The sequence below is a fragment of the Pinus tabuliformis genome, chromosome X, assembly GCF_031772625.1.
Source record: "Pinus tabuliformis cultivar Carrire ecotype Pingquan chromosome X, CPIR1, whole genome shotgun sequence".
Lineage (NCBI taxonomy): Eukaryota > Viridiplantae > Streptophyta > Pinopsida > Pinales > Pinaceae > Pinus > Pinus tabuliformis.
Window position 1 is genome coordinate 1,485,135,682 of NC_142308.1, and position 17,293 is coordinate 1,485,152,974.

At 41.3% G+C, this 17,293-nt stretch overlaps 1 protein-coding gene across 1 annotated transcript in view; it reads left to right on the forward strand.

Moving 5' to 3' along the window:
• Window positions 1-213: 213 nt before the first annotated feature.
• SPL7 (squamosa promoter binding protein-like 7) overlaps window positions 214-17,293 on the forward strand; it is a 330,320-nt gene continuing 313,240 nt past the window's right edge. Inside the window, exon 1 of the mRNA XM_089447745.1 lies at window positions 214-886. Within this exon, the coding sequence (XP_089303871.1) occupies window positions 363-886 (524 nt within the window). The 5' untranslated portion in view covers window positions 214-362. The remainder of the gene's footprint in view (window positions 887-17,293) is intronic.

Genomic DNA, 17,293 nt, shown 5'->3' on the forward strand with positions numbered 1-17,293 from the left:
AAGGAATCGAGTGAATCTAACCACCCAACCTACTCTTGAACACCACGACCCAGAAAATTGGCCAAAAATATCACATCTTGACAGTGTCTTCGTCGCCCCCTTTCTAAAAAAATTGAAGTACCTCTCGAACTTAGAAAAGTAAATAATAAATTAATGAGATAAAACTGAAGGGAAAAGTATTTAAGTAAAATTTAGTCACGAGATATAATGATGAGTAGGAATAAAGTAAGTCAATCCTAAGCTACCGAACCTCGAAGAACAGCAGAAAGTTGGATGTGGAAAAACTCATTTACAATCTGACAATTTGAAACCCTGATGTAATCAGAAGCTGCAGAGCGCAAGGAGGAGAAAGAAGAGCAGCCATGGCGGATCTGCTGGACGATCCCGTGGCTTCGACTTTAGATGCAGGGGACTGGGAATGGGACAGCGTTTTGGACTTCTCCCTCGGCTCTTTCCCTGGTCACATTTTGCCTTGGCAATCCGAAGATCTCTCGGATGAACGGTTATTAGCTTCCCAGGCCCTTGAAGTTCAGCAGGTACGGGAGGTGCAAAATGCATCTCCCAGGAATCAATCGCACGACGCGGAGGAAGATGAGAAGGAGGCTGCGTCCGGGCGGATTCGCAAACGGGACCCTCGGCTTACCTGCTCGAATTTCTTAGCGGGGCGGGTGCCATGTGCTTGCCCCGAAATGGACAACATGGAGGAGGAATTGAGCCGAAAACGGGCCAAAATTGTCGTGTTGCGTTGTCAGGTGCCAAGCTGCGAGGCTGATATCAGTCACCTGAAAGGTTATCACCGGCGGCACCGTGTTTGTCTGAGTTGCGCGAATGCGGCCATCGTTGTGCTGGACGACGTGCCTCAGCGATACTGTCAGCAATGCGGCAAGTAAGTTATCCAATCATCCCGCCTAGTGCGAGTATTTTCAGATAGATTAAAAACTTACGGTGTCTTTAAAGCAGAGGAAGCAGTATTTCCATAAATTCAGTCAATCTGTAGACATTTAGTGTGAAAAAAATAGAAAAAGAGGAAGTAAGCTTTTCAATTATTTACCTGAGTTCCGAGTACTTTCCAAATCTTTAGTGTCATTTGCATGAAATTTGCGGTGTCTGAAGGCATAAGTCAGTAATCTGTAGAAATTGAGTGTGAAACGAGACAACATCAACGGAAATATGCGGTGTCTTAAGGCAGCCACTGAATAATTATGATTTTAATTTCAAGCCATCCCTTATTTGACTAAAATCAGTCATATGTAGAAATTGACTGTGAAAAGATACAAGACAGAGTGGAATTAATGAAGCATAATCATTAATGAAAGCACTTCAGAGAGTAAATGCTGAATAGAAAAACTTCCAAAATTAGCGCGGCCTTAGCATGAGTTAAATAAATGATCGAATGACAACTTTTAGTTCAGATGGAAGACCGGTTGATCGATTTTTATCGTGTCAAGACAAGTGCTATTCTCCAGTTTATATCGGATGAGTATGAAAATAAAAAGTTGAGATTTACAATGAAAAAAATTTAAAATAATATCTCATGGTTGAATCTCTCTCTTCTCTGGAATTTCTAGATGTGATCAGAATAGGTGATCTATGGCTTTTTCCTGATGATTTAACTAATTGAACTCACCCTTAAGGCTCTAATATAAATATATATACAATAAAATAAATTACATCAATTTATTAAATGTAAACATAAAAAAGTTATATTTAGTTTTTTCTATGTAATTTATCTTTCCATTCAAATTAAAAAGCTGTTTTAGTTTTAAATTAATTAATTTATCCAAAGTATGTGAATACCACTATGCAGAAGGCCAACAAAAGACAAGGCGAGTACAAACTTCTTTTCATTTTGAGGACGTTACCTAGGGTAAACCATAGCATTTTCAGGGCACAAGGCCAGGTCAACAACATGGCTCAAAACCATGACAACAATTACTCATTAAATGCTCAACATGTGACTTGTAGGAATTGAACCTTGGTGGGGAGGATATCACTCCTCACAACCTCCCAAACTAGGCCTAATTGACCTGACAATTTGTAATATACCAGTATGTAGTTTGCAATACAAGATGAGATATACACTTAAAATTGACCAATACACTTAAAATTACAATTGCAGAAATACACAAGGCTAAGACCAGTACGTCAAACTTTTATCATACATGCTAATGCAACTGCCAATGGAATATTTATTATTGAATGTTCATGTTTAAAAAATATAGTCATCATTCTTTGTTAATGATGGTTATCACTAATTCTCTCATTATAAAACCATTAGACCCTTGTGCTGTAGCTAAATGGTTCTGGTGGGGATTGAATGTTCATATTTAAAAAATACAATTACCTATTCTTTGTCAATGATGATTACCATTGATTCCTCTCATTATAAAACCATTAAACCCTTGTGCTGTAGCTGAAGTGGTTCTAGTGGGGTTTGGTTCCCATCGGGGCCTGTGATTGAATCCACTATAGGGGTGGGAGTTTTAAGTATAACCAGCAAAAATCTCCTCCGAAGGCAGACACTGCAATAATGCCCGAAATCAAGGCTAACAGTCCCATGCATGCAATTGAGCGTTGGCTGGGGACTATAAATTTACTATACCACACCATACCATTTATCCAAAAGGTGAAAAAGTTAGTTGCATCACAAAATCCTCTAAACTATCATTTTGTATGCGCATATGGAACTATCTGTAGACAGTATTAAAGACCACAGCGTCTAAATAGTGTCAACTTGAAGCAGAGGATGGAAACCAAGGAAGACATCCTTTGAATTAATTTATTTCTTGGGTTGAATATTCATACAATTAGGTTGATCTTCATACGATTTTATAATGGTGACATTGATAACGTTATAGATTCCAATTAAGAAAGTATCTTCATCTAATTTTAGAACGTAGACATGGATAACATCATACAATTGGGTTGATTTTCATATAATTTTAGAATGCTGAGATTGATAACATCATGGAGTTATCAATCAAGGAAGCATTGTGTGAAAAATCGGTGACCCGATTCCATAATACAGCAACTTATTCAATTTCTCCTACTTGTTAATTTCTGAATCAAGTTATTTATAGTGTTATACAGTAAACATCGAAATAAAATCTACCGCAGCCTTCACAATATAAAATACTACGTAAACAAAATACTGCATAGGAGAGAAATAAACACACACACAATTACATCGTTGTTTTTGGACCAATGTCCCCGGAAAAAATCCAATGTGGGAAAACTGGTGCAGCAACTAAGGGTTTTATTATTATGTAGTAGTAATTTGAGTACAAATCTTTAGATGCCCAAACTCACAATCTGATACAGAGAATAAATTGGCAAAGAGGTAGTGAGAAATATTCTCACATTGTCACTGGCGATTTGACTCTGATCCAGGCTCTGGATGGCTAGCCCCATGTTGCCTCTGCGCAGTCTCTGCATGGGCTCACGCTATCACTGTGTCACAACTTCTAGGAGCTGTGTCACCCTTCCAACTGATTGATTTGTTGACTGGAACTCGACTCTCTAGACCTCCGGTCTCACACTTCGGCTTTCGGCACTAGATCTCGACTGCTCCTAGCAAAATTGCGGACACCCTCTGAAGCACTGCGCTGCCTCTGTGTGGCACTACGTTGCCTCTCTGAACCTCTCATTGCCTTCTTTGCCTTGCACTCTCCGGAACTGGAAAAATCCCCTCTGGTCTACTATCCCTGCCCCTCACTGCAAGAAGATCACTTGATCTCTCTTCGGCAACTCAGTGCTGCTACTCTTGAGAAATTCGATCTCTAGATCTCACTATCTCAATATTCTCTCAAAGTGCCCATCAAGCTTCTTCTTATTATCTCTCGTTGGAGCACCAACGACCAAGATTAAAACATAATCAAAGGCTAAGATTAACTGGGAGTTGATCCTCGTCTTTATCTAGAAGATTCGCACCAGATTTAATTAATACCCTTTAATTAATCACATTTCCTAAGTTTAGACTTAGGAATACATTAAAAATGATTAATTATTTTAATTAAACCATCTCTGGGTGGAATTTTCCCAAACGATTTCTGGGTCTTGGAGAATGCATGTCTTAGCCCCTCTGCAAAATCTCGAGACTAGAGCACATCCGATGTTACATAAATCAACACTCCCTCTTAGCGAGGAATGTGCTCTAGCGCTGCAACCCACTGAAGCATCACTCTGTTTCTGCACCATCTCTCACTGCGCTGCTGATGTCTGGCTCTGTTGCCCATCAACTACTGCGCAACTCTGATTGCTGCATCCGTGTTGCTGTTGGCCCCTGCTGAACTGTTGCCAACACTGCAAACTTCTCCAACTGCTGCTGCTGCAACTGCAACAATTACAACGGAAAAACATCCAAAACCTTGAACCAACTGTGGTTAGTATAATGCATCTATAACCCGAGTCCTGACTACTGCTAGACTTCGCGCTGTCATTGAAGCCTCTGCACTGCTGCTGACTCTGCTTTGTGCCAACTGCACTGCTGCCAACTCTGCTCTGCGTTGCTCAGTCTCTGACTGCTACTAGCTACTGCATCTGTCACTCTGGCACTTGACTGCACCAACTGCCACTAATCCATCCTGCTACTGCATACTATGGTCTCCCGTAGCAAGGTATTGATTCATGAGGTGGACCTCCTTAAGAATCCTGCCCATCCTGTAGCTCTCTAGGGCTACAACTCCAAATCACCCCACCTCACCCCTGGAGGTAACTTGGTGATCATGGCAAACTCTTCCTCCAATCTGGAGGACAACTTGTTGATCTCAGTGGATGTAGCCTGTTGATCCTGCTTCTCCTCTTTGTCCTTCTTTCTGAGAGGATATTGAGTGTTGTAGTGGCCAAACTCACCACGCCTGAAGCACCTGATCTGGGAAATGTCCTTCTTCCACTTGCGCTGCTCCTACAGCCCCTTAGATGCGAGGGCTACATCTTCCTCCTACGTTACTTGCTTCGTCCCACTGCTGCAGCTGACACCACTGATGGTGCTCTTCTCCAGATCTCGCCTCATCTCCTCCTGCTGCAGATTAACCCACACACATTACCAATCTGGCAGTTTCTCTCTGCGTAGGATACTCTGAAAGAAAAATTTCCATTCTTCGGAAACGCTGTTCAGAGCTAATCGTACAAACTCTGTAGGCTGGGGCGATGACCGTACTGAAGCTAGCTGATCCCGAACATCCTGAAGCCTAGTAAGGAAGGGGTCTATACGCTCCCCTTTCTACATCCTCGTGCATCTCAACTTCTCCTCGATATACATCTTCCGCTGCTCGGAAGACCCTTCGTACAACGTAGCTAGTGCTTCCCACATCTGCTGGGCAGTGTCTTTGCCAGTTATGTGAGATACCACATGATCTTGAACCCCATCAAGAATCAACCTCTTAGCTTTTGTCATCTCCTTCTTGTATTTCTTAAGCAAATCTGCATCTGCGGGTACAACTACCACACTATCGATATAAGTTTTGACATCATGCTCATCTAGAAGGTAGGAAATTCTAGCCTTCCAGATCACATGGTTGGAGGCTCTGTCCAATTGATCTCGATCTCTCAATCCAGTTGATGCCATCTCTCTGAAAATGTCGAACTCCTCTTCTCCTCTATGCAGCTATTGCCCAACTATTCACACTCCCTTGTGGAGTCAGAAACTCTGCACACAACTACTGCTGCTCTGCTAGGAAAATTCGAACTTCTTGGTTAGAAGTCCCCTGAGGAAAGAATTCCCTCAGTGTGTGTTCTTTCTTCCTCATGACGCTATTTGCACTAGCAAACTACTACAAAATCTGTGTCCTAGCTGAAGATCTGCTCTGCAAGGAAACTACTGCTACTCCCTTTGCCTCTGGTACTCTTCGAGCTGGAAAATTTTATTCCCTGTCGACTCACTTAGAGAAGTAAAGTTTCCAAAAAAAACTGACCCTTATGGCCAAGGAAGTATGCTGCCTCTGGGGCTTCGGATTGCTGCCTATGTAGAAATTCGAACCTCCTTATCCTCTTCTACTCTGAGCTCTTCGGTTTACGATTTGTGCTCTGATACCATGTGAAAAATCGATGACCCGATTCCCTACTGCAACAACTGATTAGATTTCTCCTACTTGTTAATTTCTTAATCAAGTTATTTACAATGTTACACAGTAAACATCGAAATAAAATCTATTGTAGCCTTCACAATATAATATACTACGGAAACAAAACACTGCATAGGAGAGAAATAAACACACACAATTACACCGTTGTTTTTGGACCAATGTCCCTGGGAAAACCTAATGTGGGAAAACCGGTCCAGCAACCGAGGGTTTTATTATTATGTAGTAGTAATTTAAGTACAAATCTTTAGATGCCCAAACTGGGAATCTTATATAGAGAATAAACTGGCAAAGAGGTAGTGAGAAATATTCTCACACTGTCACTGGTGATCTGACTCTGATCCAGGCTCTGGTTGGCTAGCCCCACGCTACCTCTGCACAGTCTTTGCGTGGGCTCATGCTGTCACTGCGTCACAACTTCTAGGCGCTGCATCACCCTTCCAGCTGATCGATTTGCTGATTGGAACTCGACTCTCTAGCCCTTTGGTCTCACACCCCAGCTTCTGGCACTAGATATCGACTGCTCCCACCAAAATTGCGGACTCTCTCTGAAGCATTGCGCTGCCTTTGTGTGGCACTGTGCTGCCTCTGCGTACCTCTCGTTGCCTTCTCTCCCTTGCACTCTCTGGAACTGGAAAAATCCCCTCCGCTCTACTATCCCTGCCCCTCATTGCAAGAAGATCACTTGATCTCTCTCTGGCAACTCAGCGCTGCTACTCTTGAGAAATTCGATCTCTAGATCTCACTATCTCGATATGTTCTCCAAGTGTCCATCAAGCTCCTTCTTATAATCTCTCGTTGGAGTACCAACGACCAAGATTAAAACATAATCAAAGGCTAAGATTAACTGGGAGTTGATCCTCGTCTTTATATAGAAGATTCACAGCAGATTTAATTAATACCCTTTAATTAATCACATTTCCTAAGTTTAGACTTAGGAATATATTAAAATTGATTAATTATTTTAATTAAACCATCTCTAGGTGGAATTTTCCCAAACGATTTTTGGGTCTTGGAGAATGAATGTGTCTTAGCCTCTCTGCAAAATCTTGAGGCTAGAGCACATCCTATGCTACAGAAATCAACACATTGAAGTATTGACCATCCACTATTCATCAAGATATGGATACCATTTACATTGTGAGGCATGTGACCTCTTGGACCGATTAGTAACAACCATTTATCAATCATTTGTATACATGTGATTAAAATGCATTCTTATCGCATGTTGATCATGAATGTAGCTCAAGCTTTAACAAGGTTTGTTTAAAAAATGAGATTGTTATGATGAGCTATTTGCTTTGTTGGTAAAGCAGGGTGGTAATATTCTCTTCGTCAAAGTTTAACTTTTCTTTTTCTAGCCTTTTGTAGGTCATTATGATTGCATACACAAGCTTAACATTGTGATGGAGGAAGTGCCTGACCCTGGTACCCATAATTTTCTGCTTCAAAGTCGATTATATAATAATTTTTTCAGTGCGGGTTAAGGGTTTATGCTCTATCCAATTTTTGGCTTCTGAATCCCCCAAATCCCGTAAAAGAAAAATCCCTTTTTCTCTTAGTTTGCAACCTTGAAAATGGGGAAGTGCTGCAATAAATGGTCCTATTTGGAAACGCTGGAGATGGGTGTGTGATAGGCCAATCTGTGATTATAATAGTAGACGGTTGTACTTTCTTTCACATAAAATTCCATGTTGGTTTCTACATTGAACCTTAGGCGGATGTCCTCATACATAGAATCTTGCTGGATTAACATATTATGTAAAGTTTGGTATGACATACTCTCTTGCAAGCGTTGCATATTTTCTGTTGAGAGGTTGTCATTAATGTCAAGACAAGATGGCTCGAGTCTAGAGCCAGCCAACGAAGTAATAAGCTAGATTGCCCAGCTAGCGTATTATTTAAAGTAAATGGTCAAGATTATTCTCTGTCATTTGAAGCAGATGGAATACAATACAGTGTAAATGATTTGTGTTATAGGAGTGTTCGAAGATGCATATATTTCCCAAATCAGCAGCCATCATCCCTAGCTATGGAACACTGCCATTCTCATATATCAAGTACAGTTTCACTGGAACACATCACACAATGGTTTAAAACTTGTCCCTCTTGTCCAGAATGTTTGACAATCTATGGTGTGATTATGGGGACACAACCTCCAGGTGACATGACCATCTGATACATTCCAATTTCCAGCCTCCTAAAGGCGACCCTTAAGACAGTGTTAAAAGTTAGAACAGATATTAAAATTACAGGTCAGCCCAAAATTATAGACGCCTAGTTTCATGTTGGCTCCAGCATAAAATGCACATGAATTACAAGTCGGCCCCAAATAGCCCTCTCGACTAGAATAAGTAGGACAATTAATTCACAGATCTGAGGAGAATCAACTCGCTGAGCTACCAAGTGGATTCTTTGAGATATTTATGCAGGTCCAGATTAGAGCACATTTTCTAAGTTTTGCTGTTATAAGGAAGAAGCCAAATAAGGGCTCGACCAGTAAAAATTTGCTGACTGATGTTTGAATGAAGTAGGCCAAGCCCTACTGTAACAACCTTAATCGTACTGAGTAGAAATCAGGCTGAGGTAAAATCACACTGAGGAAAAATTGTGCTGAGGTAAAATCGCGCTAAGGTAAATTGTGCTGAGGTAAAATCACACAGGTAAAATCGCGATGAGGTAAAGTCGCATTTAGGATGAATTGCGCTGAGATTGAAACAAACATTCTAACGAATAAGGCATTCTGAGAATTTAAACGAAGCATTCTGAGGTTAAACCACAAGAGTTCTGAGACGAAATTAAAAGAACCTGGCATTGAAGGAATATGAGTTGTCTTGAACAGCGAAGTTGACGTTGATGTTGTAACCTAGTTTGCGATTCTGGTTAGAAATAGAATATCGGTGGAAGTCCAACAATTGGTAGAGTCTAGCAGATGTCCGGATATATATAGCGATGACCTGTGACTTGTTTCTATTTGTTCTGGCTACATAAGTTTGAAGATTTACCACATATGGAACCAGGGGTCATGCTGCAAAAGATAAGTTAAAGACAATTGAAGACAAGGCAAGTGTGGGACAGTGGCTATAATGAGAGTTGAGAGTGGAAATCTGCTGATTGCATGGTGAAGTGATGATCATCTGAGGAAGGAGCAATTGACGAAAAATTCAAATAACTTAAAGCTGGGTTGGTGCCCATGAATTTTGCTCAATTGGTGCTCAGCTAGGAGATTGGTGTCTCCTGTGGGTTGGTGCCCACAAATTCACTGAGTTGGTGCTCAGATGGGGGATTGGTGTCTCCCATAGGTTGGTGCCTACGAAAGTTTCAGTTGGAGTTGATAAACTTGATTGTACTATTTTTATATATTAAGAAAATTTAAAAGTATTTTTCTCCCAATGACAAATCTTCTGTTTATGTGTTCATTTCTGGATGGTTAATTTTGTGATTTGTTGATGGTTAAAATTGATTAATTAATGAAATACTGATTCACCCCCCCTCTTAGTATTTCCAACATTTTCTTGCTTGGTTATTTAATAGGGATTGTTGACAAAATTTAAACTCTTGAAGAGCAACTTCATCAATTTCATAGATGATAAGTTTCCCATATGTTCGAAATTAGAATCAATCAAGCACAATTTTTGGGATTGTTAAATCACTGGTGAATGTTGGAAACAAATTTAGGAGAGGGTTGCATTTATGCTGTAGGGTGTCTTATTGGGCCATTGTTATTCTTGGGGATTCTAGGTTGCTTGTTATGTCCCTTTATGATGGGCTTTGGTAGTGTGTCCATATAGCAACTCAATAATCATTATAGAAAAAGCTTTGTAAGTGTATCTTTTATAATTATGTTGGATCTGTTTCCTTATTTCTAAAGCTATGGGAAAATCAGGTAAATATCCAAGTATCAACCAAAGTATACATACTTGTTAAGGATGTGTTGACAAGAACTTTTGTTGAGGTGAAAAACTCAAGGAACGATTTGAGCAGATGGAGGGATTATTGAGAAAGGGTTGTGAGGCCCTTTCCCCTTCCTTTTTAGAGGGTGGTACTCTCTCCTTTGCACAAACAGTGGGCTAAGATAAATGGTAGACCCAACTAAAACCCAAAGCAAATGCCATTATTTCACACATAGAGCCACTGAAATTCAGACAATAAAGCATTAGGGAATAATACACAACAATCTCCACTGTCATGGAAGCATATCCAATAACCTTATTCCAAACCACAAAGGGGCCGTTGGGGTTGAAGATAATTAACTCAACTCAGAATTTCTTAATAACGACCTCAGAGTTGGCTCAAACACTGCTCAATATATTAAACAATAACATCCACAATGGGGTCTCATTGTTCATACACAACTTGCATTGTTTGTTCTCAATGTAATGAACCTAGACTAGTACTAGAAATTGACCAAGGATTTGATGAGACTTGGATTAGAGTCAAATTGGAATTGGACTAGTTTATAGTTTATGAATCAGTTTACCAAAAATACATTAGATATTAAATTGTTAACAAAAATAATACATTTTAAAGATTCCAAACCATTAGAAACAAAATATGCAAAGTTTGGTTATTATGTGAGGGTGAATATAGAAAAATAGCACTAAGTGCAATACATATATGAAACAAAATACCAACTATGCTCTAAATGACCTTTAGAGTACAAAAAGTAACATGCTACAAGCTATTAGCCTACTACATATCACTGATCAACATTGTCCATCACCAAACTCAACAACATTGTTGGAAATGGGATCCTTTGTATGAGCTACACAAGGCGTGGGCACTGTCAAGTTTGAGAGGGAGTTTGGGAATCGTCTCTACCTTAGAGATGTCATCTATGTCCTAGGGTTGAAGAAAAACCTTGTTTCAATCTCAACCCTGGAGAACAAAGGTTATGAGGTTATCTTCAGCAGAAGAAAGTCCTTTCTCAAGCCTTTCAAATCCATAGTAGCTAAGCAAAATGGAGTTAGGTTGAAGAACCTCTGCAGGTTATAGTTTGAGACAACTGAGGCCTTGAGGAACAGAGAGATCAGTGCGCATAGATGTGACCTTGGGAAGCTTTGGCATAGGTGAGGGAGATTGCCACATGCTTTCCATAGTACAATGTATATCAACATGACATGTGCAAGGGCTGCACACTTGGCAAGTATGCCAAGACATCCTTTCCCAATAGAGACAATAGGGCCAAGAGCATCTTGGAGATGGTACATTCGGATGCATGCAGACCATTTTCCTTTCCGTCCCTGATGTGATACCGATATTATGTCACCTTCATTGATGACCACACAAGAAAGATTCAGATCTTCTTCATGAAGAAGAAAGATGAAGTCTTCTCAAAGTTCGTGGAGTTCAAAGCCTTGGTGGATAACCAGACTGATAGGAGAATCGAGGAGCTGAGGTTAGACAATGGTGGGGAGTATATCTCCAAGGCCTTTAGAGACTTGTGTGCCAAGGAGAGCATTAGGAGAGAGCTCACAACACCTCATAACCCTTAGCAGAATGGGTGGCTGAGCATAAGAACCAGAGCATTGTTGGAGCGGTTAGGGCTATGTTGCATGACCAGGGATTACCCATGTTTCTTTGGGCAAAAACATGCAACACTGCTGTCTTTTTGTAGAACAAGAGTCCACATAGGGTGCTAGGCAGATTCACACCAGAGGAGGCTTTCACAGGTAAGAAGCTTAATGTGTCTCACTTTCAGATCTTTGGCAGTCTTGTTTACTGCCACATGTCTTCAGATAGTTGGAAGAAGCTGAAGCCCACAACAGAGAAGGGCATTTTCGTGGGTTACAGTGAGACATCTAAGGCGTACAGGGTGTATGCCCCAAACACTCAGGAAGATAGTGATCATGTGCGATGTGAAGTTCGAGGAGGAGAGGGCTCTCAGGGAGTCCTTAGAGCGTGAGTAGGGTGCAACATAGGAGGAGCGACAACAGGCTCCCAAGTAGGAGGCTTCACAAGTTCCTTAGACTTCATCACAGTTGATTTTTGGGCAGGCTAAGCAGCACACAATTGAGGAGAAGGCGCAAGAACATGAGGAGAGAGTAGAGCTAGAGTTGCCCACTCATCCAGTGACTCCCAGTGTAGGGAGAGGACGAGCCAGGTGGGTAGATCAGTTGATTAGGGAGGTTTAGGAGAGAGTTGGAGCCCCCAACTCCACATTCAAACAGAGTAAACAACCACAAAGATATACGGGGTACATGGCACTTATGACTGAGGTGATAGACTCAGAGCCTTCTTGTTATAAGGAGGCAACTTCTCAGCAGGTATGGTGAGATGCCATGGTGGAGTATTCCTCTATCATGCAGAATGACGTCTGGGAGATTGTGCCAAGACCAGTTGGAAAATTAGTGATTGGTTCACGATGGGTGTACAAGATTAAGCATGCAACTGATGGGAGTGTGGAGAAGTGTAAGGTGAGATTTGTGGCCAAAGGTTTCTCTTAGGTCGTAGCGATAGACTATGATAAGACGTTCACACCAATGGCCCGGTATTCGTCCATTAGGAATATTTTGGTGATTGCAGCGTAGATGGGGTGGAAGATCCACCAAATGGACATGAAGATCACCTTCCTTAATAGAATTGTTGAGGAAGAGATATATGTTGAGCAACTTGAGGGGTTTGAGACTTTTAGCAAAGACACACATGTTTGCAGGCTGAAGAGAGCTCTTTATGGGCTCAAGCAGGCACCAAGGGCATGGTATGCCCAGATAGATAGCTACCTTCTCGAATTGGGCTTCACCAAGAGTGAAGCTGACCCTAACCTATACTATATTGTGGTTGAGGGCCAACCTCTCATTCTTGTGTTATATGTTGACGATTTGATATTGATAGGGGACGAGGAGCTCATTCACAACTACAAGAGAGATATAGCAGAGGAGTTTGAGAGGAAGGATATAGGGTTGATGCATTATTTCCTTGGGCTGGAGGTTTGGTAGGGTGATGGGGAGATATTCTTGGGATAGGGTAGGTACATGCAAGAGATTCTCAAGAGGTTCCACATGCAGGATTGTAAGCCCATGACCATGCCTCTAGTCACAAACTGGAGGAAGGTGGACGCTACTAGAGGTGAGTGAGTAGATGCTACTCTCTATAGGCAGCTCATAGGGTCGTTGATGTATCTGGTGAACACATGATCAAACATTTGTTTTGCAGTCCACCAATTGAGCCTGTTTATGGTTGAGCCGACCAAAGTGCATTGGGTTGCTGCCAAGCACATGTTGAGGTATCTTAGGGGCACAATAGATTATGGGTCGTTATATATGCAAGTTGATGGAGTGAGTCTTTAGGGATTCATAGATGCAGATTGGGCAAGGGGTTTAGCAGACAGGAAGAGCACTTCAGGCTGTGCTTTCAGTGTTGGATCAACAGTTGTTTCCTGGTTAAGTAAGAAGCAAAGATCAGTGGCACTGAGCTTAGTTGAGGCTGAGTACATGGTTGCCAACCTGGTAGCTTGCGAGGCTATTTGGTTTAGGAAGCTCCTTGTTGGGTTGTTCAGTTAGAGGTGGGAACCCACGGTCATAAACTGTGATAATTAGAGCTACATCAAGCTATTTGAATATCCAATATTTCATTATTGCTCCAAGCACATCGAGATTTAGTACCACCATATCAATGATTGTGCTTAGAGGGGTAAAGTCAGACTCCAGTACGTGCCTACAGAGGAGCAGAGAGCAGATATCTTGACCAAGGCATTGGCAAGAGGTAGATTCATCTACTTCAAAGATAAACTGGGTGTAGTACAAAACACTTTCCTCTCTAAGAGGGAGTGTTAATTGAAGTTAGAGATGGAAGGCTTCTGCTAAATTTAGAAGCGCACTAAATTTGTCAGAGGGATCCACAAGTGAAGCTAAGGTGCAATTTTACTTTTTCTTAATTTTGACTTAGAAAGATGGAAGTCCGAGTCGACTTTATAAGGAGAGAAAGGGTGCAAACTTAGCATATCATTATGCACTAGAGACTTGTGTGTTTAGATCAATGAAGAAAGGTTTCCAGTTCAACGCATTACAACAGAGAGAGAGGCCGAATAGCCTTAGCGAATTCTTCAGCTAGTGTGCATCTCTTCTAGGGTAGAGTTAGCCTACACAAAAGGGGATGAATTAGCGTATACGAGTCTGTACAACTGTGCATGCAGGGATGCCGAGTTGGTTAGAAGTGCGCAAATAAATGTGTTGAGGGTTAGCGAATTGAAGGGGAATTTTTCCCAATATTTGTAATCAATTTCCTATTTTTTTGTTGAGTAGAATAATAAAACACACAAGTTGACAAGTTTTCCCCAGTTGGAGTTTCTTGGGTAATTTCTGGTGTATTGTTTATTGTGTGCTTGTGTCTTCATGAATTTATTTTCCGTTGCTATAATTTTCTGCGTTTGGAGTTCAATTTTCAGTTTCTTTTTTGCAGAATTTTTATTAAATTAGTGGCTAGGTATTAGAAAAATAACAGAGCTCAATGCTTCTACCTCAAACATTGAGGGCTCCTTGTGCTGCTGACATCATTCAATTTGCTGACATGAGACATTCTAGTCACCTCATACTCTTCAAAACTAATGGCAACCTGTGCCAGTGTTTTCAATATTTTTTTACCATGATTCATTAACATGTTTGAGCTGGTAGTTGATCCCCCTTCTTCCTCAGGTAATGGCTCTACTTGTTTGATACACAAGAGTAATTACTCTCGGCACAAGTGGAATCTCCTTTGAGAGCTCTGGTGATCTAACATCCAACAATAAATGCCCTTCGGTTCCAGGGATTTCACCATCTTTTCTGGCCCTTAAAGGAAGCGTCTGCCTCACCTCAATATCCTTTGTCACCACAGTCTGAAGAATCGTGAGTGTGGTATTAGTGAGGGTGATCTTCCTCATTTCTTCCTCTTTTACCTCATTTGAGGGTTTAGATTGTGGAGCAACCATGGTAATAGGTTCTGTTACCGCTCAATCTAGCAGGGGTCCTAGGAGGGGTTCCTAAGGGACAACTACTAGACCAAATGGAAACAACGGGACAAGGATCCATTGTCACCTCAGTCGATGTCCCTTGCTCTTTACGAACTTTCACCGATGGGAGGAGTCTCGGTATGAGGGAAATCGCTATGAATGGTAAGTCAATGATTGGACAGGTAGTGATTTCTAAAGCCCATTCATAGGAGAGACTCAAATGATGGGGTTTGCTTGCTTTAGAAGTAAGGTGTGGGACTCTCCAAGAAAGGCTTAAAGGAGGCTTAGACCTAGGGATTAGAGATATTTCTTGATAAGGGATGTCCTAGACCTAAGATGCCCGAGGGAAGAAGGTTTCCAGGTGGTCTTGTGAAATAATGAACGATGAAGGTATGGGACCACAAAGAAGCCCAAGAGGACCCAAGTAAAATATAGGATTGGATGACCAAGCTCAAGAATTCCCTATCGCGATCATTCTTCACCACGCTATGCTTCATGGACACCTCATGATCATGATGGAATGAAAAGGGGACCGATGACATGGAGAGACACGACAAGTAGGTTGCTCAATATGATGGTTACATTGAAAAGGGGCAATGATTGTGTGCTCATAATCCTGAGGGTATAACTGAGAAGAAGGGTTACATCTAATGAGTGGCTCTTCCTCAACATCATACTCAGGGGGGGGAAGGGTTCATCAATATCAGTGATGGTATGGGAAAGGGAAAAGCAAGGGCTCATAGATAATGCATCTACGTCGTTGGGATCTTGGAGAAGGCAAGGGAAAGTAGGGCTCTTTTTAGGGTCATCATCGGTATCATAAATGGGGCTATCCATTTCCCACAAACCTTCTTCATGTATGGGAAAACAATGATCCTCCCTTTCACTGGTGTGAATAGGTATATTATTGTAAGTAATGCCTCGAAGAAAGGGAAAACCATCCTCAACCTCATTTTCCTTGTCAGTATCATAGATAGGGTCGCTGTCAAAATGATGGTTGCCCACATCCCATTTTCCCTCATTAATGCATAAGAAATCAGAAATGTCATCTTCACAGGGAGCTACAATATCCATATCTTCAAGCGCCCTTTCTTGAATGAGAGGCCCCACTTCATCATGCTCATCCTTGTGGACCTCTAGAGGGCTTCCATTTATACCATCTTCGTACCCAATTCCCCAATCTGCAGTCCAAAGGTCATCCATAGGTTCCTCATTTGCTTGCTTATCTTTAGAATCATCCTCATTGCTAGGCAGGGAAAACTCCTCCTCTTTCCTCTTTTCTCGAAGAATACTATCTAAAGTCTCCTTTACGTGAGTTTGGTAGCATACTTCAAGGAAGAGATCCTTTGAGGGATTTTTGTTATATTCACATTTCATAATATAAAGCCTCTCCCCTTTGTTGAGAAATCTAGGGCATTAGGATTAGGGGATTTCTCTTTTATGATAACTGCTTGTGAATGCTTTTTACTTCATTGGATTAGGATTTTTTCTTTTCTTAGATTATTATAGTGTTTTTCTTCATCAAACAACTACCAAAGCATGAACAATAAAGAGACAAGAGACACAAAATGTAGGTGATCATCTAGGGCCAAAACCTCTCCAACTTGAGAAGAAAACCCAAAACGAATTCTTCTTCTTATAGAGACTTCAATTGACGAATACCAAGACCAAGACCCTTGACACAACAACCTCTCCAAGACCAAGTCACAAGCCTTCTTAGTTTAACTCTTTCTTCCTTGAGTCAATGATGGTCAAACTACTTGCTTCTCCCTCCTTCTCGGCTATCCTTCAAATTTTTGGCTTCTTAGATCAGACTTCCAATCCTCAGCCTCTTCAGAAACCCTAGTTGCAACATGTGTGATGGATGTTTGACCAACTTTTGTACCTTGTTTTCCCTTCGCTTGGATGGTATGACTTTCTACTACAATTCGGCTTGTAAACTTGCCTAGTTTCCTCTTTGATTTAGCCTCTTGGACAACAATGATACCTTCGACCTTTTCTGTAGTAGGTGGTACTTCTTTCCTTCGCACGTGTGGAGGTATTTAGCACCAAACAGAGCCAAAAACAACTCGACTTTCTTTCCTTCTTGCTTTGTTGGATGAGATAACTCTTCTCGTGATCATTGCTCTTCTTTTCTATCCTTCTTGTGCTTGACCGAATTGTGTTTTAATGGAGGTTGAGTCCTCTCTATATGTAGTGGACTGTCCATCAAAATAGGTTGACTTGCCATCCTATTCTCTTTTTGAAGGCCGACATGAAGGAGAGCTTGTGACAAGGTCTTGGA